The sequence below is a fragment of the Pongo pygmaeus genome, chromosome 4 (assembly GCF_028885625.2).
Source record: "Pongo pygmaeus isolate AG05252 chromosome 4, NHGRI_mPonPyg2-v2.0_pri, whole genome shotgun sequence".
Classification (NCBI taxonomy): Eukaryota; Metazoa; Chordata; class Mammalia; order Primates; family Hominidae; genus Pongo; species Pongo pygmaeus.
In genome coordinates this window covers 84,215,774-84,240,972 of record NC_072377.2, presented here as the reverse complement: position 1 = coordinate 84,240,972, position 25,199 = coordinate 84,215,774, and the positions used below count along the sequence as shown (strand labels likewise).

The window sequence follows — 25,199 nt, the reverse complement described above, 5'->3', positions numbered from 1 at the left end:
GGGATGAAAATCACTTGAACCCAGGAGGTGGAGGTTGCAGTGAGCCAAGATTGTGCCACTGCACTCCAGCCTGGGTGACAGAGTTAGACTCTGTCTAAAAAAAAAAAAAAAAAAAAATCTAAGTGATATCAGGCTTATAGATTTCTCAATATATAATTTTACCATAATATTAATATTTTAAAAAAATTATCAAAGGTAGGACAATTAAGTAGTAAAAATAATATTCTGGACAAGTGAGTTTTACTTCGAAATTCAACAAAAGGCAGTTTATTTATAAATTCACCTGTCTTTAGTAATGCATGGTCTTTGTAGAAAATTTATAAATTTTTTACTATAATTTAAAAAAATTATTTTCTATAGCAGTTTTTGAAATTTTATAATGAAATTGCACCTTTTATCTTTGGCAAACAACCATGGATAGTAAAGTTTTAGGTATGATTTGACAAGAAGCATTCCATTTGACTAGAGCTGAATTTTCAAGTGGAAATACTATAATTGTCTTTAAGTATTTATATGTCTACAATGTTTGATGTTGTATCTCTTAGTGCTATCTATCTATAACAGACATGATCACAGGATATGTCTAAAAGAAGAGTAACTTTGCTGAGCATTCACTATGTCATTGAGCTAGATGTCTCTACTACATGAATCTCACATAATCCTCACAACAACGCTACAAGAGAAATTTTATTCCCTCATCTCCACTTTATAGACAAGTGAGCCTGGAGTCAATGGCATTAAAGATTTCCCAAAGTCTGTGGCTAGTAAGGGATAGAGGTGGGGCTGTAAAGAAAATCTGTCTGAATTCAAAACCCAAGCTCTTTTCTCTATATAGAACTATGTTATTCTCTGGGAGAAAAATGGTTGATTAACAAAAGGCAAATTACATATTTTAGGACATTCACTAATAAATTACTTGTTAATAAATCAAAGCAGCAACATATTTTTCTGGATGTTTTTCTCAGGGCTATGCCAGGCACTGTAAAAGATACTTAAGCATGAACATTTGCCATAAAGGAATTTACAGTCTAGCTGAGGAGACATAGCTAACATGCACACGTCAATTAGTGAACATAACTAAATAGTTAAGATTAATGGTTAAAATAGGATCTAGAAACCATTAATGTTGAATAAATTTTTTAAATGAAGAACTGTGTTGGAGCACAACGAATTGACTTTTAGGTGGGACTGCATTATGAAGGGTCTTGAAAGAGGAAAACTGAGTAAAATTGAGTTTAAGCCCTTGAAGGTTTTTGACTTGGCATAAAGAAAGAGGTATTTAAGAAAGTTTTGGCTGGGCGTGGTGGCTCATGGCTGCAATCCCAGCACTTTGGGAGGCCGAGGTGAGTGGATCACCTGAAGTCAGGAGTTCGAGACCAGCCTGGCCAACATGGTGAAACCCCATCTTTACTAAAAATAAAAAAATTAGCTGGGTGTGGTGGCGCACACCTGTAGTCCCAGCTACTCGGGAGGCTGAGACAGGAGAATCACTTGAACCCGGGAGACAGAGATTGCAGTGAGCCAAGATTACACCACTGCACTCCAGCCTGGGCAACAGAGCAAGACTCTGTCTCAAAAAAAAAAAAAAAAAAAAGGCGGGGCGCAGTGGCTCACGCGTGTAATCCCAGCACTTTGGGGGGCCCAGACGGGCGGATTATGAGGTCAGGAGATTGAGACCATCCTGGCTAACACAGTGAAACCTCGTCTCTCCTAAAAAAATACAAAAAATTAGCTGGGCGTGGTGGGGGGGCGCCTGTAGTCCCAGCTACTCGGGAGGCACAAGCAGGAGAATGGCATGAACCTGGGAGGCAGAGCTTGCAGTGAGCCAAGATCGTGCCACTGCACTCCAGCCTGGGTGACAGAGGGAGACTCCATCTCAAAATAATAATAATAATAATAATAATAAATAAAGAAAAAAGAAAAGAAAGTTTTGTTTAGCAGAAAAACTCAGATCTCTGAGTAGAGTGTGAGGAATGAGCCATGGAAAAAGTAGTTCATAAAGTTTTACTAGTAGCACAAGGACCTGAATGAAGGTGGTGGCAGTAAGAAACTTGGAAAACAAATGATACATAACAAAGACTAAAACTGCTCTCCAACAGTATATTGTTCACTATAAATCAGATACTATGGAAATAAGAAATATAAAAAAAAATACTTAGCCACTAGCATGCTTCCCAATCACATGGAAATTCTAGATCTATCTAATTTAATCTATAGTTTCAGGAAATGGATTAATAGATCTTGATATGAGACAGCTGCTGACCCCTGTGAAAATTAAAAACATTTTAAAAGCCCTCTTCTTTATTATCTCTGAAATAACCAGTTTTCTAGGAAAAAGGAAAAGAGAGTACCACATTTTTCATAATCTCTGTAATGCAAGTGCCAAGCACATGTGATTTATACCTGTTTTATGACATATGGATTCTGCCAATCATCTTTAGTTTATCAAAACTATTTTTATGAAGGGGTGCAGAGTATCATTTTCCTGAATTATTATTAGACTAGGCCACGTGTGGAAATAAATCTCTTCTTTCCAAATCTTTTATGTAAGTGCACTATTATAAGGACATATGCCCACCCAGTAAGCACACAATAAACGTTTCTTGATTAGACGACTTGGAATGTAAATCAATAACCATAATTTATATGGTAATTAATTCAGACCAATGGAGAGAAGGATTATGAAACCAAAACACAGGAAATAATTGAGAATCTTCTTCTTAGAGATTAACTTTGATTCCAATGGCTTGTTTAAATTCATGGTTTTGTGGTTCCAAGATGTCATAGAAAACTTGTTTTTTGTCAAAATGGTCTCTAATGTAAAGTAAATCTTCAACGGAATAGTTATCATTTTTTCCAGTCCAAATAGTCAGGCTGTACCTGCATTGAAATAAAACAGAATTATATAGTTAAAAGTGGAAGAAAGAGATGAGTCATTCCAATAAGCCTACAAATACTCTCATTTATCTCTAACTCAAATGCACTCAGATGAAAAAATTAATCAGCAATGGTGTAACTGCACTTTCATATTTCATTCTTTCATCAAGAGGGACTAGAGACAAAAAAACATTCATACTGCTGTTGTCTAAATGACATAACTGCTCTATCTGAATTGTAGGACTGTTAAATGGACTAAGAAACCAGATGAGTGGCATGGGAAATGGTTCTAATTTTGGAAAAAGGAATCGAAGAGACTGTGTTGCTGATGGAGGAATCTGTAACCTGGGTTTGTTCAGGAGCCTGGTCAGGGTGAAAAGCACAATGGGAAGGGATTGTGAAGAGACACAAATGTCACTGACATCCACAACACTTAGAATCATATATGGAGGCCCTGCTGTTTCTTTTGGAGGTTTTTGTATGAGATACAAGAATGCCAAGAGCTTTCACTAAGAATGACAAATAGAATACATTTAGATCTTTTTCTGACGAGCTGAAAACCAATAACCTATGTAAATTCATTATGGATGTAAGAATATGCTCAGAATGTTAATGTTACTTAAACTGTACACTTCTATTTCTTCTGGTGACACTACTACTGCTGCATTCAAGTCGAGGGAAATGAAAAGCTGTTAAGCAGTTTCATATTTATATCCCCCATAAGCTTGTCAGAATCCAGGGAAAATTTTCCAAAGCATTTTTTCTACTATTGATAAGAAATAACTGCCTAACCAAGGCATATTTTCTTGTCATATTGACACATTCCTGCCCTTAAGGATGGTGACACCATTCTGGAAATACAACAGAGGAAAGTAATTTGGATATTGCCCCACAGCAGTATCATATTACAAACCAAACAGAATTTTAAACTACAGCTAAGGGACACAGAAAAAGAAAAGTGAAAATTAGTTCTGAAACTTATATTTTTTGCTAAAAGGGAAACTTTATTACTTTATCTGGGCACCATGGTGAAAAACCTCATAAAAAGACATGGTTATAAGCATTTAGGTAAAAAGAAGAGCGCCCCAGTATTATTTTGCCTCTTTTAATATTCACTTCATTGTATTCAGACTGAAATGGAAAAAATTGCCTGAGGGTATCTTAAACATTCATTGATATAAATTCTCAAACTTCATTTTTTAACCTTCTTTATGGTGAAATAACACATACAAAAAAGTGCATAAAACATAAATTTTATCAGATTATTATAAAGTGAACTCCAGTGTAATAAAACAAATAAATAGAACATGGCCAGCAGCTGAGGAAGCACCTTGGTGTCACTGCTCTATCACAATCTCCTCTCCTTTCAAGTCTCCATGATCTTTAAGATTGTTAAGTATATGACAGAGAAGGAAACAGGAACTATTACAGAGTGAAAGAGGCTGAGGAGATACAATAACTAAATTCAATGCATGTTCTTGGAGAGTTTTCTGGATAAGAAGAGGAAAAGAGGTATTGTTGCAATGGTTGGTAGAATCTGAATGGGGTCTGTGGACTGTATGGTAGTGTTGTATCAACGCTGACTTCCTGACTGGGAGGCTGCATGGTGGTGATACAGAAGCTGTCCTCCTTTGGGGCGGTATCCTCTGGAGTACTTAGGGATAATGAGGCTCATGCAGAAAAACATAAATAGAAAATTATATATGTATAGAGAAATAATGGACAAATGCAGGAAAATGTTAACAATTGGGGAATCTGGGTGAAGGAGATGTGGTAGTTTTTGCAACTTTTCTGTAAATTTAAAACTTTTGAAAAATAATCGTAAATCACTCCTATAAAAGACAGTTAAAAAAAAAAAAGGCAGGACGCGGTGGCTCATGCCTGTAATCCCAGCACTTTGGGAGGCCGAGGCAGGCCGATTGCCTGAGCTCAGGAGTTCGAGACCACCCTGGGTAACACGGTGAAACCAAGTCTCTACTAAAATACAAAAAATTATCTGGGCGTGGTAGCGCGCACCTGTAGTCCCATTAACTGGGAGGCTGAGGTACAGGAATCGCTTGAGACTTGGAGGTGGAGGTTGCAGTGAGCCAAGATAGTGCCACTGCACTCCAGCTTGGGCTACAGAGTAAGACTCCTCTCAAAAAAAGAAACAAAAACAAAAACAAAACAAAAAGTAAAAAAACAAAACTCCATTAATTTTCAAATAAAGGAAAAGGCAAAGTTATTCAAAGCAAACAAAAAGAAAGACAACGGGAATTGAGGTTAAAAAAAATCATTAAATAAGACCAAGAACACCATGGTAAAGGTGTAATTCTTAATGAAGAGAAAATAGGTATGAATGTGTACACAACAGATAGCATATCATGAACATTTTAAAAGGAAAAGCTATGAAGGTGGATGAGGAAATAGACAAAAATATTTTAAGAGTTGGAGATGACATATTTGTACATATGAAAAATAACACATTTATAATAAAATTATTCATGAAAACAATGTAATATATTAGAAATATGCCAAATGCCCATCAAAAGAAGGCAAGTCAATTATAGTACATACATAAATATCATACACCTAGGAAAGAAAAACAAGAAAGTTTACTTCAGAAAGAGCTCCACGATGTATTAAGTCAAAAAAAAAAAAAAAAAAAAAGAGGAAGGAAAAGAAAAAAAAAAGCAAAGCAAAGAACAGAACCAAGAAGCAAGGTGTATGACATACCATCTTTTGTTTTAAAAAGGAGGGGGACCAGGCACGGTGGCCCACGCCTGTAATCCCAGCAGTATGGGAGGCCGAGGCAGTGGATCACTTCAGGTCAGGCGTTCAAGACCAGCCTGGCCAATGTAGCGAAACCCCGTCTCCACTAAAGATAAAAAAAAAATTACCTGGGTATGGTGGTGGGTGCCTGTAATCCCAGCTACTAGGGAGGCTGAGACACGAGAATCACTTGAACCCATGAAGCAGAGGTTGCAGTGAGCCAAGATCCTGCCACTGAACTCCAGTCTGGGCAACAGAGCAAGACTCCACCTGAAAGAAAGAAAGAAAAGAAAGAAAGGGGAAAGGGAAGGAAAGGAAGGAAAGGAAGAAGGAAAGGAAGGAAGGAAGGAAGGAAAGAAAGGAAAGAAAGGAAAGAAAGGAAAGAAAGGAAGAAAGGAAGAAAGGAAGAAAGGAAGAAAGAAAAAGAAAGAAAGAAAGAAACAAAGAAAGAAAGAAAGAAAAAGAAAGAAAGAAAGAAAAAGAAAGAAAGAAAGAAAAAGAAAGAAAGAAAGAAAGACAGACAGACAGACAGACAGACAGAAAGAAAGAAAGAAAGAAAGAAAGAAAGAAAGAAAGAAAGAAAGAAAGAGAAAGACTGGGTGCGGTGGCTCATGCCTGTAATCTCAGGACTTTGGGAGGCCAAAGCGGGCAGATCATGAGGTCAAGAGATAGAGATCATCCTGGCCAACATGGTGAAACCCCATCTCCACTAAAAATACGACAAATTAGCTGGATGTGGTGCCCACCTGTAGTCCCAGCTACTTGGGAGGCTGAGGCAGGAGAATCACTTGAACCCGGGAGGTGGAGGTTGCAGTGACCTGAGATCGCGCCACTGAACTCCAGCCTGGTGACAGAGCGAGACTCCGTCTCAAAAAAAAAAATTAATAAAAAAAATTAATAAAATAAAAATAAAAGTAAAAAGGAAGGGAAATTAGAAGCTATATTTACATTTACTCTTATATGTATAAAGAAACTAACAATTGTAGTTAGTGACATTGGGCAGGAAGACTGGGTAGATGAGAGAAAGGCTTTTCACAGTGTAAGTCTTTATTCTATTAAGTTTTTGAATTAATTTTTTTGTTTGAAAAATTAAATTTAAAATACTTTTAAAAGAAAACAAAAAGTAACACAAGAAAACTTATATAAAATAACATTAATAATGTTTTATTAATGTATGACAGAAGCTGGTAGTTTTACTCCAATATCCATTCTCCTTTTTCTTTCTAACAAACTCCTGAATTCTAACTAGACACAAGGTTGTACAAAATAAGATCCACATTTCCCAGCTTTACCTGTAACTACGTACAGGTACATAACTGAGTTACAGCCAATGTGTTATAACAGGAAGACATGTAACATGAGTAAAACTGCAGAATAGGAGTTTTTATCCCTCGTCTACCCCACTGAAACACCAATTTTGACAACTACTCATGGATAAAAGTACCTTTGTGAGAACCCAGGAGTCCAGTGGAAAGACTCCGCTACTACATTGGAGCATACACACACACAAAATCTGAGAATAGACACATTGAAGAAGGTAAAACATTTCACTTTACCCACATTACCCCTCCTCTAAGGCAGCACAGTTCAGTGCCAACAAAGACCTCCTTGGCCTGTGTACTCTCCTACGAGGAAAAGTAAGAGTGTAGTAAGCACCTAGCTTCACTCCCCATGTGGGATGCTGCTCTTCCTCTCACCCCACCCAGAACGCTGAAGGGATCAGCAAGGTTGATTAGTCCAGGAGCGACAGGAATTGGAAAATGGGCAGAGGCTCACTTACTTTTAATTTTAGTGGGTACATAGTAGGTATTTATATTTATGGGGTACATGAGATGTTTTGATATAGGCATGTACTATGTAATGATCACTTGAAAAATGGGGTTCCCGTCCCCTCAGGTATTTATCCTTTGTGTTACAAACAATTCAATTATACTCTTTTAGTTATTTCTAAATGTACAATTAAATGAACTATAGTCACCCCGTTGTGCTATCACATATTAGGCCTTATTCAGTCAAACTATTTTTTCATACTCATTAGCCATTCACACCTCCCCCCAACACCCACCACCACTACCTATCCCAGCCTCTGGTAAACCACCCTCCTCTCTATCTCCATGGGTTCAATTGCTCCAATTTTTAGAAGCCACAAATAAATAAGAACATGAGATGTTTATCTTTCTGTGCCTGGCTTATTTCTTAACATAATGATCTCCAGTTCCACCCATGTCGTTGCAAATGACAGGATCTCGTTCTTTTTTATGGCTGAATATATTCCATTGTGTATAAGTACCATATATATACTTTAATCTATTCATCTGTTGATGAACACTTTGGTTGCTTTCAAATCTTGGCTATTGTGAATAGTGTTGCAACAAACATCAAAGTACAGCTATCTCTCTGATACACTGATTTCCTTTCTTTTGTTTACATACCGAGCAGTGGGATTGCTGGATCGTATGATAGCTCTATGTATAGTTTTTTCCTCAAAAAACTAAAACCTGGCTGGGCACGGTGGCTCACGCCTGTAATTCCAGCACTTTGGGAGGCCAAGGTGGGTGGATAGCCTGAGGTCGGGAGTTTGAGACCAGCCTGGCCAGGGTGGTGAAACCCCGTCTCTACTAAAAATACAAAAAAAATGAGGTGAGCGTGGTGGCGGGCACCTGTGATCCCAGCTACTTGGGAAGCTGAGGCAGGAGAATCGCTTGAACCTGGGAGACGGAGGTTGCAGTGAGCTGAGATCATGCCATTGCACTCCAGCCTGGGCAACTCAGTGAGACTCCATCTCAAAACAAAAACAAAAACAAAAAAACTAAAACCCTCGTACCAACAGCATACTAGGGTTCCCTTTTCTCCACATCCTTGCTAGCATTTACTGCCTGTCTTTTGGATAAAAGCCATTTTAATTGGGGTGTGATGATATCTCATTGTAGTTTTGATTTGCATTTCCCTGATAATCAATGATGTTGAGCACCTTTTCATACGCCTGTTTGCCATTTGTATGTCTTTTTTTGAGAAATGTCTATTCAAATCTTTTGCCCATTTTAAGATCAGATTAGATTTTTTCCAGTAGAGTTGTTTGAGCTACTTATATATTCTACTTATTGATCCCTTGTTAGATGGGTAGTTTGCAAATGTTTTCTCCCATTCTGTACATTGTTTCTTCACTTTGTTGACCATTTCCTTTGCTGTACAGAAGCTTTATGACTTGATGTGATCCCATTTGTCCATTTTTGCTTTGGCTGCCTTGCTTGTGGGGTATTACTAAAGAAATCTTTGCCAAGACCAATGTCTTGAAGGGTTTCCCCAATGTTTTCTTGCAGTAGTTTCATAGTTTGAGGTCTTAGATTTAAGTATTTAATCCATTTTCATTTCATTTTGGTATACAGTAAGAGACAGGGGTCTAATTTCATTCTTCTGCATATGGCTATCTAGTTTTCTCTGCACCATTTACTGAAGAGACTCATTTCCCCAGTGTATGTTCCTGGCAGCTTTGTGAAAACACTGTAGGTGTGTGCATTTGTTTCTGGGTTCTCAATTCTGTCCCATTGGCCTCTGTGTCTGTTTTTATGCCAGTACAGTGCAGTTTTGGTTACTATAGCTCTGTAGTACAATTTGAAGTCAGGTAAATGTGATTCTTCCAGTTTTGTTCATTTTGCTTAGGATAACTTTGGCTATTCTGGGTCTTTGTGGTTCCATATACAGTTTAGGATTTTTAAAATATTTCTGTGAAGAATGTCATTGGAATTTTGATAGGGACTGCATTGAATCTATAGATTGCTTTAGGTAGTATGGATATTTTAACAATATTAATTCTTCCAATCCACGAACATGGAATATCTCTCCCTTTTGGGGTGTCCTCTTCAGTTGCTTGCACCAGTGTTTTATAGTTTTAATTATAGAGATCTTTCACTTCTTTGGTTAATTCCTAGGTAGTTAATTTTAAATGTGGCTATTCTAAGTGGGATCACTTTTCTGATTTCTTTTTTAATTGTTCACTGTTGGCATATAGAAATGTTAGTAATTTTTGTATGCTGATTTTGTATCCTGCAACTTTACTGAATTTATTAGTTCTAATAGTTTTTTTATGTGGAGTCTTTAGGTTTTTCCAAATATAAGATCATATCATCTGCAAACAAGGATAATTTGACTTCTTCCTTTCCAATTTGGATGTCCTTTATATATCTTTCTTGTCTGATTGTTCTCCCTAGAACTTCTAGTACTATGTTAAATAACAGTGGTGAAAGTGGGCATCCTTGTCTTGTTCCTGGTCTTAGAGAAAAGGCTTTCAGTTTTATCCCACTCACCATAATACTAGCTGTGGGTCTGTCGTATATAGCTTTTATTACGTTGAGGCATGCTCCTTCCATACCCAGTTTTTTGTGGGTTTTTATCACGAAGGGATGTTGAATTTTACCCAATGTTTTTTCAGCATCAATTGAAATGATCATATGGTTTTTGTCCTTCACGCTGTTAATATGATGTATCACAGTGATTGATTCACATGTGTTGAACCATCCTTTCATCCCTCGGATAAATCCCACTTGGTCATGATGATCTTTTTAATGTATTGGTGAATTCAGTTTGCTAATATTTTGCTGAGGATTTTTGCATCAATGTTCCTCAGTAATATTGACTTGTAGGTTTTTTTTTTAATGTGTCTTTGTCTGTTTTTGGTATCAGGGTAATGCTGGCCTTGTAGAATGAGTTTAGAAGTATTCCCTCCTCCTCTATTTTTTGGATAGTTTGAATAGGACTGGTGTTAGTTCTTCTTTATTTTATTTTATTATTTTTTTACTTTTATTATTATTATTATTATTGTTAATATTATTATTATTATACTTTAGGCTCTATGGTACATGTGTGCAATGTGCAGGTAAGTTACACATGTATACATGTGTCATGCTGGTGCGCTGCACCCACCAACTCGTCATCTAGCATTAGGTATATCTCTCAATGCTATCTCTCCCCCCTCCCCCCACCCCACAACAGTCCCCGAAGTGTGATGTTCCCCTTCCTGTGTCCATGTGTTCTCACTGTTCAATTCCCACCTATGAGTGAGAATATGCGGTGTTTGGTTTTTTGTTCTTGCGATAGTTTACTGAGAATGATGATTTCCAATTTCATCCATGTCCCTACAAAGGACATGAACTCATCATTTTTTATGGCTGCATAGTATTCCATGGTGTATATGTGTCACATTTTCTTAATCCAGTCTATGATTGTTGGACATTTGGGTTGGTTCCAAGTCTTTGCTATTGTGAATAATGCTGCAATAAACATACGTGTGCATGTGTCTTTATAGCAGCATGATTTATAGTCCTTTGGGTATATACCCAGTAATGGGATGGCTGGGTCGAATGGAATTTCTAGTTCTAGATCCCTGAGGAATCGCCACACTGACTTCCACAAGGGTTGAACTAGTTTACAGTCCCACCAACAGTGTAAAAGTGTTCCTATTTCTCCACATCCTCTCCAGCACCTGTTGTTTCCTGACTTTTTAATGATTGCCATTCTAACTGGTGTGAGATGGTATCTCATTGTGGTTTTGATTTGCATTTCTCTGATGGCCAGTGATGGTGAGCATTTTTTCATGTGTTTTTTGGCTGCATAAATGTCTTCTTTTGAGAAGTGTCTGTTCATGTCCTTCGCCCACTTTTTGATGGGGTTGTTTTTTTCTTGTAAATTTGTTTGAGTTCATTGTAGATTCTGGATATTAGCCCTTTGTCAGATGAGTAGGTTGCGAAAATTTTCTCCCATTTTGTAGGTTGCCTGTTCACTCTGATGGTAGTTTCTTTTGCTGTGCAGAAGCTCTTTAGTTTAATTAGATCCCATTTGTCAATTTTGGCTTTTGTTGCCATTGCTTTTGGTGTTTTAGACATGAAGTCCTTGCCCATGCCTATGTCCTGAATGGTAATGCCTAGGTTTTCTTCTAGGGTTTTTATGGTTTTAGGTCTAACATTTAAGTCTTTAATCCATCTTGAATTGATTTTTGTATAAGGTGTAAGGAAGGGATCCACTTTCAGCTTTCTACATATGGCTAGCCAGTTTTCCCAGCACCATTTATTAAATAGCGAATCCTTTCCCCATTTCTTCTTTTTGTCAGGTTTGTCAAAGATCAGATAGTTGTAGATATGTGGCATTATTTCTGACGGCTCTGTTCTGTTCCATTGATCTATATCTCTGTTTTGGTACCAGTACCATGCTGTTTTGGTGACTGTAGCCTTGTAGTATAGTTTGAAGTCAGGTAGTGTGATGCCTCCAGCTTTGTTCTTTTGGCTTAGGATTGACTTGGCGATGCGGGCTCTTTTTTGGTTCCATATGAACTTTAAAGTAGTTTTTTCCAATTCTGTGAAGAAAGTCATTGGTAACTTGATGGGGATGGCATTGAATCTGTAAATTACCTTGGGAAGGATGGCCATTTTCATGATATTGATTCTTCCTACCCATGAGCATGGAATGTTCTTCCATTTGTTTGTATCCTCTTTTATTTCCTTGAGCAGTAGTTTGTAGTTCTCCTTGAGGAGGTCCTTCACATCCCTTGTAAGTTGGATTCCTAGGTATTTTATTCTCTTTGTAGCAATTGTGAATGGGAGTTCACTCATGATTTGGCTCTCTGTTTGTCTGTTATTGATGTATAAGAATGCTTGTGATTTTTGTACATTGATTTTGTATCCTGAGACTTTGCTGAAGTTGCTTATCAGCTTAAGGAGATTTTGGGCTGAGACAATGGGGTTTTCTAGATATACTATCATGTCATCTGCAAACAGGGACAATTTGACTTCCTCTTTTCCTACTTGAATACCCTTGATTTCCTTCTCCTGCCTAATTGCCCTGGCCAGAACTTCCAACACTATGTTGAATAGAAGTGGTGAGAGAGGGCATCCCTGTCTTGTGCCAGTTTTCAAAGGGAATGCTTCCAGTTTTTGCCCATTCAGTATGATATTGGCTGTGGGTTTGTCATAAATAGCTCTTATTATTTTGAGATACATCCCATCAATACCTAATTTATTGAGAGTTTTTAGCATGAAGGGTTGTTGAATTTTGTCAAAGGCCTTTTCTGCATCTATTGAGATAATCATGTGGTTTTTGTCTTTGGTTCTGTTTATATGCTGGATTACATTTATTGATTTGCGTATATTGAACCAGCCTTGCATCCCAGGGATGAAGCCCACTTGATCATGGTGGATAAGCTTTTTGATGTGCTGCTGGATTTGGTTTGCCAGTATTTTATTGAGGATTTTTGCATCAATGTTCATCAAGGATATTGGTCTAAATTTCTCTTTTTTTGTTGTGTCTCTGCCAGGCTTTGGTATCAGGATGATGCTGGCCTCATAAAATGAGTTAGGGAGGATTCCCTCTTTTTCTATTGATTGGAATAGTTTCAGAAGGAATGGTACCAGTTCCTCCTTGTACCTCTGGTAGAATTCGGCTGTGAACCCATCTGGTCCTGGACTTTTTTTGGTTGGTAAGCTATTGATTATTGCCACAATTTCAGCTCCTGTTATTGGTCTATTCAGAGATTCAACTTCTTCCTGGTTTAGTCTTGGGAGGGTGTATGTGTTGAGGAATTTATCCATTTCTTCTAGATTTTCTAGTTTATTTGCGTAGAGGTGTTTGTAATATTCTCTGATGGTAGTTTGTATTTCCGTGGGATCGGTGGTGATATCCCCTTTATCATTTTTTATTGCATCTATTTGATTCTTCTCTCTTTTTTTCTTTATTAATCTTGCTAGCAGTCTATCAGTTTTGTTGATCCTTTCAAAAAACCAGCTCCTGGATTCATTTATTTTTTGAAGGGTTTTTTGTGTCTCTATTTCCTTCAGTTCTGCTCTGATTTTAGTTATTTCTTGCCTTCTGCTAGCTTTTGAGGTAGAATTCAGCAGTGAAGCTATCGGGTCCCAGGGTTTTCTTTACTAAAAGACTTTTTATTATGGCTTCAATCTCATTACTTGTTATTGGTCTGTTCAGATTTTAGATCTCTTCATGGTTCAATATTGGTTGGTTGTATGACTCTAGGGATTTGTCCATTTCTTCTAGATTTTCCAGTTTATTGGCATATAGTTGCTCACAGTAGCCACTAATAATTCTCTGATTTCCACAGTATTAATTGTAATGTCTCCTTTTTCATATCTGATTTTATTTATTTGGATTCTCTGTTTTTTCTTAATCTGGCTAAAGATTTGTCTGTCTTAACTTTTCAAAAAGCCAACTTTTTGTTTCATTGATCTTTTGTACTGTTTTCATTTCAATTTAATTTATTTCTGTTCTTTTTTTTTTTTTTTTTTTTTTGAGATAGAGTCTCGCTCTGTTCCCCAGACTGGAGTGCAGTGGTGTGATCTCGGCTCACTGCAATCTCTGCTGCCCAGGTTCAACTGATTCTCCTGCATCAGCCTCCTGAGTAGCTGGGATTACAGGTGCGTACCACCACGCCTGGTTAATTGTTGTATTTTTAGTAGAGATAGGGTTTCGCCTTGTTGGTCAGGCTGGTCTCAAACTCCTGACCTCAGGTGATTCACTGCCTTGGCCTCCCAAAGTGCTGGGATTGCAGGCATGAGACACTGTGCCCGGCCTGATCTTTATTATTTATTTCTTCTACTAATTTTGGGTTTGGTTTGCTCTTGCTTTTCTAGTTTTTTTTTGTTTTGTTTTGTTTTTTGAGATGGAGTCTCACTCTGTCGCCTAGGCTGGAGTGCAGTGGTGTGATCTCGGTTCACTGCAAGCTCTGCCTCCCAGGTTCACACCATTCTCCTGCCTCAGCCTCCCGAGTAGCTGGGACTACAGGCACCCGCCACCACACCCGGCTATTTTTTTGTATTTTTAGTAGAGACGGGGTTTCACTGTGTTAGCCAGGATGGTCTTGATCTCCTGACCTCGTGATCCACCCATGTCAGCCTCCCAAAGTGCTGGGATTACAGGTGTGAGCCACAGTGCTCGGCCTTGCTCTTCTAGTTTTTAAGATGCACTGTTAGGTTACTTGAAGTTTTAAAAATTTTTGATGTAGGCACTTATAGCTATAAACTTCCATCCTAGTATGGCTTTTGCTGCATCTGCTAGGTTTTGATATGTTGTGTTTCCATTATCATTTGTTTCAATAAAATTTTCAATTTCTTTCTTAATTTCTTCATTGACCCACTGGCCATTCAGGATCATATAGTTTAATTTCCATGTATTTGTATAGTTTCCAAAATTCCTCATTATTGATTTCTAGTTTTATTCCATTGTGGTCAGAGAAGATCCTTGATATTATTTCAATTTTTTGAATGTTGTTAGACTTGTTTTGTGATCTAATGTATGGTATACCCTGGAGAATGATCCATGTGCTGAGAAAAAGAATGTGTATTCTGCAGCTGTTGGATGAAATGTTCTGTAAATATCTGTTAGATGCATTTGCTCTATAGTGCAGATTAAGTCCCATGTTTCTTTACTGATTTTCTATCTGGAAGATCTGTCCAATGTTCCAAGTGGGATGTTGAAGTCTCCAGCTATTATTGTATTGGAATCTAACAGCTTAGCTCTAATAATATTTGCTTTATATATCTGGGTGCTCCAGTGTTGGGTTTATATATATTTACAATTGTTATATCCTCTTGCTGAACTGACTCCTTTATCATTATATAGTGATCTTCTTAGTCTCTTACAGTTTTTGTGTTGAAATTTTTTTTTTATTATACTTTAAGTTCTAGGGTGCATGTGCACAACATGCGGGTTTGTTACATATGTATACATGTGCCATGTTGGTGTGCTGTACCCATTAACTCATCATTTACATTAGGTATATCTCCACATGCTATCCCTCCCACATCTCCCCACCCCACAACAGGCCCCGGTGTGGGATGTTCCCCACCCTGTGTCCAAGTGTTCTCATTGTTTGATTCCCACCTATGAGTGAGAATATGCGGTGTTTGGATTTTTGTCCCTGTGATAGTTTGCTGAGAATGATGGTTTCCAGCTTCATCCATGTCCCTACAAAGGACATGAACTCATCCTTTTTATGTCTGCATAGTATTCCATGGTGTATATGTGCCATATTTTCTTAATCCAGTCTATCATTGATGGACATTTGGGTTGTTTCCAAGTCTTTGCTATTGTGAATAGTGCCACAATAAACATACGTGTCCATGTCTTTAAAGCAGCTTGATTTATAATCCTTTGGGTATATACCCAGTAATGGGATGGCTGGGTCAAGTGGTATTTCTAGTTCTAGATCCTTGAGGAATCACCACACTGTCTTCCACAATGGTTGAACTAGTTTATAGTCCCACCAACAGTGTAAAAGTGTTTCTATTTCTCCACATCCTCTCCAGCACCTGTTATTTCCTGACTTTCCAATGATCACCATTCTAACTGGTGTGAGACAGTTTCTCATTGTGGTTTTGATTTGCATTTCTCTGATGGCCAGTGATGATGAACATTTTTTCATGTGTCTGTTGGCTGCATAAATGTCTTCTTTTGAGAGGTGTCTGTTCATATCTTTCACCCACTTTTTGATGGGGTTGTTTGATTTTTTCTTGTAAATTTGCTTGAGTTCTTTGTAGATTCTGGGTATTAGCCCTTTGTCAGATGGGTAGATAGTAAAAATTTTCTCCCATTCTGTAGGTTGTCTGTTCACTCTGATGGTAGTTTCTTTTGCTGTGCAGAAGCTCTTGAGTTTAATTAGATCCAATTTGTCTATTTTGGCTTTTGTTGCCATTGCTTTTGGTGTTTTAGTCATGAAGTCCTTGCCCATGCCTATGGCCTGAATGGTATTGCCTAGGTTTTCTTCTAGGGTTTTTATGGTTTTAGGTCTGACATTTAAGTCTTTAATCCATTGTGAATTAATTTTTGTATAAGGTGTAAGGAAGAGATCCAGTTTCAGCTTTCTACATATGGCTAGCCAGTTTTCCCAGCACCATTTATTAAATACGGAATCCCTTCCTCATTTCTTGTTTTTGTCAGGTTTGTCAAAGATCAGATGGTTGTAGATGTGCGGTCTTATTTCCAAGGGCTCTACTCTGTTCCATTGGTCTATATCTCTGTTTTGGTACCAGTACCATGCGTTTTGGTTGCTGTAGCCTTGTAGTATAGTTTGAAGTCAGGTAGCGTGATGCTTCCAGCTTTGCTCTTTTGGCTTAAGATTGTCTTGGCAATGCAGGCTCTTTTTTTGGTTCCATATGAACTTTAAAGTAGTTTTTTCCAATTCTGTGAAGAAAGTTATTGGTAGCTTGATGGGGATGGCATTGAATGTATAAATTACCTTGGGCAGTATGGCCATTTTCACGACATTGATTCTTCCTATCCATGAGCATGGAATGTTCTTCCATTTGTTTGTGTCCTCTTTTATTTCGTTGATCAGTGGTTTGTAGTTCTCCTTGAAGAGGTCCTTCACATCCCTTGTAAGTTGGATTCCTAGGTATTTTATTCTCTTTGAAGCAATTGTGAATGGGAGTTCACTCATGATTTGGCTCTCTGTTTGTCTGTTATTGGTGTATAGGAATGCTTGTGATTTTTGCACATTGATTTTGTATCTTGAGACTTTGCTGAAGTTGCTTATCAGCTTAAGGGAAATTTTGGGCTGAGACAATGGGGTTTTCTAAATATACAATCATGTCATCTGCAAACAGGGACAATTTGACTTCCTCATTTCCTAATTGAATACCCTTTATTTCTTTCTCCTGCCTGATTGCCCTGGCCAGAACTTCCAACACTATGTTGAATAGGAGTAGTGAGAGAGGGTATCCCTGTCTTGTGCCAGTTTTCAAAGGGAATGCTTCCAGTTTTTGCCCATTCAGTGTGATATTGGCTGTGGGTTTGTCATAAATAGTTCCTATTATTTTGAGATACGTCCCATCAATACCTAGTTTATTGAGAGTTTTTAGCATGAAGGGCTGTTGAATTTTGTCAAAGGCCTTTTCTGAATCTATTCAGATAATCATGTGGTTTTTGTCTTTGGTTCTGTTTATATGCTAGATTATATTTATTGATTTGCATATGTTGAACCAGCCTTGCATCCCAGGGATGAAGCCCACTTGATCGTGCTGGATAAGCTTTTTGATGTGCTGCTGGATTCAGTTTTCCAGTATTTTATTGAGGATTTTTGCAGCGATGTTTATCAGGGATATTGGTCTGAAATTCTTTTTTTGTTGTGTCTTTCCCAGGCTTTGGTATCAGGATGATGCTGGCCTCATAAAATGAATTAAGGAGGATTCCCTCTTTTTCTATTGATTGGAATACTTTCAAAAGGAATGCTACCAGCTCCTCTTTGTACCTCTGGTAGAATTCAGCTGTGAATCCGTCTCGTCCTGGACTTTTTTTGGTTGGTAGGCTATTAATTATTCCCTCAATTTCAGAGCCTGTTATTGGTCTATTTGGAGATTCAACTTCTTCCTGGTTTAGTCTTGGGAGGGTGTATGTGTCCAGGAATTTATCCATTTCTTCTAGATTTTCTAGTTTATTTGTGTAGAGGTGTTTATAGTATTCTCTGATGGTAATTTGTATTTCTGTGGGATCAGTGGTGATATCCACTTTATCATTTTTTATTGCATCTATTTGATTCTTCTCTCTTTTCTTCTTCGTTAGTCTTGCTAGTGGTCTATCAATTTTGTTAATCTTTTCAAAAAACCAGCTCCTGGATTCATTGCTTTTTTGAAGGGTTTTTTGTATCTCTATCTCCTTCAGTTCTGCTCTGATCTTAGTTATTTCTTGCCTTCTGCTAGCTTTTGAATGTGTTTGCTCTTGCTTCTCTAGTTCTTTTAATTGTGATGTTAGGGTGTCAATTGTAGATCTTTCCTGCTTTCTCTTGTGGGCATTTAGTGCTATAAATTTCCCTCTACACACTGCTTTAAATGTGTCCCAGAGATTCTGGTATGTTGTGTCTTTGTTCTCGTTGGTTTCAAAGAACATCTTTATTTCTGCCTTCATTTCGTTATGTACCCAGTAGTCATTCAGGAGCAGGTTATTCAGTTTCCACATAGTTGAGCGGTTTTGAGTGAGTTTCTTAATCCTGAGTTGTAGTTTGATTGCACTGTGGTCTGAGAGACAGTGTGTTATAATTTCTGTTCTTTCACATTTGCTGAGGAGTGCCTTACTTCCAACTCTGTGGTCAATTTTGGAATAAGTGTGATGTGGTGCTGAGAAGAATGTATATTTTGTTGATTTGGGGTGGAGACTTCTGTAGATGTCTATTAGGTCCACTTGGTGCAGAGCTGAGTTCAATTCCTGGATATCCTTGTTAACTTTGTGTCTTGTTGATCTGCCTAATGTTGACAGTGGGGTGTTAACGTCTCCCATTATTATTGTGTGGGAGTCTAAATCTCTTTGTAGGGAAACTTTTTTTTTTTTTGAGACCGGGTGTTACTCTGTCACCCAGGCTGGAGTGCAGTGGTGCGATTACAGCTCACTGCAGCCTCCACCTCAGCCTCCCAGGCAGCTGGGATTACAGGCACATGCCACCACACCCAGCTAATTTTTTTTTGTGTGTTGAAATCTATTTTGTCTCATATAAGTATATCTACTCCTGCTCTTTTTTGGTTTCCATTAGCATGGAATATCTTTTTCCATCCTTTTCAGTCTATGTGTGTCTTCATAGGTGATGTGTGTTCCTTGTAAGCAATAGATTGATGAGTCTCGCTCTTTTTTTTTTTTTTTTTTTATCCATTCAGTCACTCTGACTTTGATTAGAGAGTTTGGTTCACTTACATTCAATGTTATTATTGATAAGTAAGGACTTACCCCTGCCAGTTTGTTATTTGTTTTCTGGTTATTTTGTGGTCTTGCCTTCCTTCTTTTTTTCCCCCTTCCTTTCTTCCTTTTCGTGAAGGTGATTTTCTCTAGTGATATGATTTAGCTTCTTGCTTGTTACTTTTTGTGTATCCACTGTATGGTTTTTGGTTTGAGGCTACCATGAGGCTTGCAAATACTATCTTATAAACCATTATTTCAGCACTCTACTCATTTAGGAAATTTTCCTAGTAATGAGCTATAGAAATGATCCCTGGAAGTATAGTTTTTGTGTCTTAGTTTTTAACAAAAATATTTTAAAAGTTTAAAAAAAGTAAAAAGTTAAAAAATAGAAAAAAGCTTATAGAATAAGGATATAAAGAAAGGAAATATTTTTGTACAGCTACATAAGGTGTTTGTGTTTTAAGCCAAGTGTTATTACTAAAGAGTCAAAAAGATTTGTTTAGAAAAAGCTTATACAGTAAAAATGTTAGAGTAAGCTAAGGTTAATGTATTCTTGAAGAAAAAGAAATTTTAAATAAATTTAGTATGGTCTAAGTATACAGTTTATAAAGTCTACAGTAGTGTACAGTAATGCTATAGGCCTTCACATTCATTTACCACTCACTCACTGACACTTCCAGTCCTGCAAGCTCCAGAAATGGTAAGTGCCCTACACAGGTGTGCCATTTTTTATCTTTTATATCATATTTTTACTGTACTTTTTTCTATGTTTAGATATGTTTATATACACAGATACTTACCACTGTGTTATAATTACCTACATTATTCAGTATAATAATATGGTGTACAAGTTTGTAGCCTAGAAGCAAATGGTTACATTGTATAGCCTAGGTGTAGGCAATCTAGGTTTGTGTAAGTACAGCCTATGATGTTCACACAATGACAAAATTACCTAATGAAAAAAAAATTTTTTTTTTTTTTTTGAGACAGAATCTTGCTCTGCCACCCAGGCTGAAGTGCAGTGGCACGATCTCGGCTCACTACAACCTCTGCCTCCCAGGTTCAAGCGATTCTCCTGCCTCAGCCTCCTTAGTAGCTGAGATTACAGACGTGCGCCACCACACTCACCTAATTTTTGTATTTTTAGTAGAGATGGGGTTTCACTGTGTTGACTAGGCTGGTCTCGAACTCCTGAACTCAAGTGATCCACCCACCTTGGCCTCTCAAAGTGCTGAGATTACAGGCCTGAGCCACTGTGCCTGGATGACCTAATGAAAAATTTCTCAGAAGGTATCCCCATCTTAAAGCGACACATAGACTGTACTTCTGCAGTATCTTTGCAGAATACTAAGTTGTTGTATTAACGGTAAGAATAAGATATGTTTGGGCACTATTAGCAATATTATCTAACACTGTTCTAGAGTTCTCAATGTTGGCTATTGACATTTCAGCTAGATAATTCTTTACTGTGGGAGCAGTCCTGTGCAATGTAGGATGTCTAAAGCAGCATCCCTGGCCTTTACCACTAGCTGTTCAATAGAATCCCTGCCCCCACCCCTCATCTTTTGGTGTGGCAACCAAAAATGTCCTCCGGCATTGTCTGCTGGAGAGCCAAATCACCCCTACTGATAATACCTTGAGAATCACTATTCTAGAGGTGTTAACCATCATAAAAAAGAAATTAGAGATATAAAAGTTGAAAAGAGGTAAAATTAACATTATTTGAAGAGAATAAATTTTTTTTGCTTAGAAAACTCAAGAAAATCAATTGAAAGACTATTTTTTTTTAGACGGAGTCTTGTTCAGCCGCACAGGCTGGAGTGCAGTGGTGCGATCTTGGCTCACTGCAACCACCATCTCCCGAATTCAAGTGATTCCCCCATCTCAGCCTCCCGAGTAGCTGGAATTACAGGCACCTGCCATCATGCATGGCTAATTTTTTTTTTTTTTTTGGACTTTAGTAGAGATGGTGTTTCACCATGTTGGCCAAGCTGGTCTTGAACTCCTGACCTCAGGTGATCCACCTGCCTTGGCCTCCCAAAGTGCTAGGATTACACACATGAGACACTGTGCCTGGCCCTGAAAGACTATTAAAAATGCTAAGAGAATTTAGGATATAGATTTGGACACAATATCCAAATCAATATAGTTGACTCTTGAACAACACAGGTTAGAACTGAGTGAGTCCATTGATATACTGATTTTTTTTCAACCAAATGAGAATGGACATAGAGTATTCACAGGATTTGAAATGTGGGTATAAGGAGGCTGACTTTCTGTGTACTCAAGTCCCAAAGGAACAGCTTGGGAACTTCAGAATGAGCCAATTTTGGTGTATGCTGAGCATCCTTGAACCCATCCTCCACGTATACTGAGGGATGACTGTACACAGAAATCTATACCCTTCATATATATGTATATGCATTTTATATACATATACACACCTAGTATAAAAATATAAATACCCCTAGTATATACAGGTCATCTAAATACACCTAGTATATGCCTGCATGTATATATATATGCATACAGGCACTGTTTCATCATAGAGGGCATTAGAAGCCTGTACCTTCTGGAGAAGTAGTTTTGGTGTTTAAATACAAAAATAGTTATAAAAGGCAGCATTAAGCAAAGAGCCTTAGAGGTTATTTTAGTTACTCTGGGGTATGTTTATTTTCTTTCAACATTTGTGGGCTGGAACGGGAATGTGATGGTGTACGTCAGCTTCTACTTATGTGCATGCTGACACTCCCAGGGTTAGCAGAGGAACTAGACAGAATGAACCTAGGCTCTAGACGACCATTGGAGAAGATCCTCCACCCTCCTGAGACCTTCCTGAGTCTGGATTGTTTGGAGAGAGATATATAAATTTCTCTCCGGTTTGAGTTACTGTATTTTGAAATTTCTATAATAAAAACACTTAGCCTGTTCTTTGAACAGGTATGCTGTCAAGAACTGAAACTTCGCCATGGTTCAAGGGTGTTACGGCAGAGTGGATTCACCAACTACCCGAAGGAGAAGCAAAAAGGGATTGGCAGTTCATCACTTGTTGAGTTCCCTGACACAGAAATATTGTGATAGTGTCTTATTTCAAATAGCTCTCTTGACATTGCAAGATTCATTCATGCACAATTGCTTGACTCAAAATGAGGTTCTCGTTTAAAGATGGGATATTGCTATCTTCTTAGAAGCATTCTTGCTCTAGAAGCTACTCCTCTTTGTAATATATTATTCATATTACTAATTACATTAGAGCACATCACAAGGTGACTGAGGCAGTACTTGACACCAGAGTAACTAAAATAACCTCTAAGGCTCTTTGCTTAATGCTGTCTTTTATAGCTATTTTTGTATTTAAACACCAAAACTACTTCTCCAGAAAGTACAGGCTTCTAATGCCCTCTATGATGAAACAGTGCCTGTATGCATTTGGCTTTTCCATTTAACAACTATTTATTAAATTCCTATGATGTGCTGGGCATTATTTTAAATGCTGAAGATCTGTGGATGATCAAGATAAGCAAGGTTGCTGTCTTCATGCAATCTCACAAACATTAGATAATAAGAAAATTATTAGGAACAAAATTAAAACACCTGGGTCCACCATAAAGACAATTCTAACCTTCAGTCTTTTAAAGTAGAACCATATTATCCAGATTTTGTTATCTGAAACACTGTTAACAGCCTACATTGCTTTTACCATAAAAAGTACAGTCTACATAAATACTTCAGTGCTAAGTTTTTAAAAAATAAATGTACTTTTCCTTCCTATCTCAAACAATATAAGAACCTCTAAGTCTGTAGAACTAATGATAATGTTCTGTGGTTTTTTTCTATGGAATAATTAGAAAAACAAGCAAACTCCAGAAATTTGGAGGATGAATATGATTCTCAAAACCAGTAAAATGAGAGTAAATAGGTATCTTTAAAAAATAACGAGTAGATGAACTTGCAGTTACACAAGATAATAAGTCTAGAGATATAATGGACAGTAGGAGGACTGTAGTTAATATTGTATTTGAAAAATTTGCCAAGAGAATAGATTTTAGGTGCTCTTATCACACACATGACTATGTGAAAATCAATGCAACATCATCAAAAATGAAACAAAATATACCCAAATGGAATATAGGCTGGGCTGAATTCTCTCATAAATGTGGCCATAGTCTTATAGTACTTGTGCACATGATTATCTGAGTATCATGTCTCCAAGAAAATAGAGTCCATCTATATTGTAAATGTTTCTCAAATGAGGGTAAGAAGATATATTCTCAAAAACTCTAGAGTCTTCCATGAAAATTGAAAATTTAATTAAATGTAATGCTTTAATTTCAATAATAATCTTTAAAAAATTAATACAGTATGCTATTTGATTTCAGTGCACTTCCCTGACACTAATGAAAACAAACAAAACTATAGACAGAGTTAATAAATAAATGATGTGTTTGCAAAAAGAGAATGTCAAATAGCATCACGGGATACTTTAACAATGAGGGTTGCCCCATAATTGTTTGTAACTAAGAATCTGACTGGTATAGTGTCTGGTATCACCTAATATTTCTCTTTAAGCATAATGCTAGCAGCCACTGATTCAAACTACTCTAAGCTCAATTCATCTACAAATATTTTTACACATCAATTTTCCCACATGTAAATGGAATCATAATATACCTATCATTCTGCATCTTAATTTATTCAGTTAATAATATATCTTAGAGATCATTCCATATTAAAACATAGGGTCTACTGCATTATCTATAACATATAATATTCCATCATATGGGTGTACCATAATTTATTCAACAGTGTCTGAATGATAGATATTTAGAATGTTTCAAGTCTTTTATTAATACAAACGATGCTTCCAGAATATCCTTGTACCTATGTCTCTGTGCTTATGTGAATGTCTATTAGTAAGACACGGTCTCATTAGTGAAATTCATGAGTATTTGCCAAATTTCTCTCCAAGGAAATTATTGATCAGTTTACACTCCAGCCAAAAATGTATGAGTGTCTGCTTCCACTATTCTCTGCGACATAGTGAACTATTAAACTGGGCCTTTTTCTGGGTAATTTGTAAAAATCCTTTATTTGTCAGAATTCTTAACATTTCTCTGACATACACATTGGGAGTCTTTTTACTAGTTGTTTTCCATTTTTATGTATTCAAATGTATCAAAATTCCTTTTACAGGCTTCTGGGTTTTGTGCCTTACTACTAAGAAAGGTCTTCTCCATTCTGAAACTATATTTAAGGAATCATCCCTTGTTTATTCTTTATGCATTTACTGTTTGATGTTCAAATCTTTAATTCATTGGGAATGTATCTTGGAGCAAGGAATAAGCAAAGGTGTCAGCATTGTTTTTCCTACATAGCCTGCTGTCCTAAAACCAGTTGTTGAACTTCTTGCTCCAAAGATCTGAAAAGTCAACTTGTTTCTACACTAAGTTCCATAATAGATTCTGGACTTTTCCTTTTGTCCTACTGATTGATCTCTTAAAAGAAAAAAAAATTAAATTTTTAACATCTGTACTTTTATAATCTATTTAAATATTCAATAGGTGGTCCAACTAATTTTTATTACATATTAAAATAAAACTTTTATATAAAAAAGATTTCTGAAAGTATTATTTTTGAGACAGGGTCTCACTCTGTCACCTAGGCTGTAGTACATTTGTATGATCTTGGCTCACTGAAGCCTCTGCCTCCCAGGTTCAAGCGATGCTCCCACCTTAGCTTCCCGAGTAGCTGCGACTACAGATGCATGCCACCACGCTCGGCTAATTTTTTATTTTTTTGTAAAGACAAGTTCTCACTAAATTGCCCAGGCTGATCTCAAACTCCTGGGCTCAAGCGATCTTCCTGCCTCAGCCTCCCAAAGTGTGGGATTTCAGGTGTGAGCCACCACACCT

At 37.3% G+C, this 25,199-nt stretch overlaps 1 protein-coding gene across 5 annotated transcripts in view; it reads right to left on the bottom strand.

The window, feature by feature from the left end:
* Positions 1 to 2,436: 2,436 nt before the first annotated feature.
* The window catches only part of FAM151B (family with sequence similarity 151 member B), a 58,114-nt gene continuing 35,351 nt past the window's right edge, over positions 2,437 to 25,199 (bottom strand). For 3 of the 5 annotated variants that reach the window (XM_054487339.2, XM_063665448.1, XM_063665450.1), the window contains one exon: positions 2,437 to 2,880. In XM_054487339.2, coding sequence (XP_054343314.1) covers positions 2,721 to 2,880 — 160 coding nt within the window. In that variant the 3' untranslated portion in view covers positions 2,437 to 2,720. Of the gene's footprint in view, positions 2,881 to 5,756; positions 5,899 to 25,199 lie in introns of all 5 variants that reach the window. The other 2 variants (XM_063665447.1, XM_063665449.1) reach the window with 1 other exon arrangement.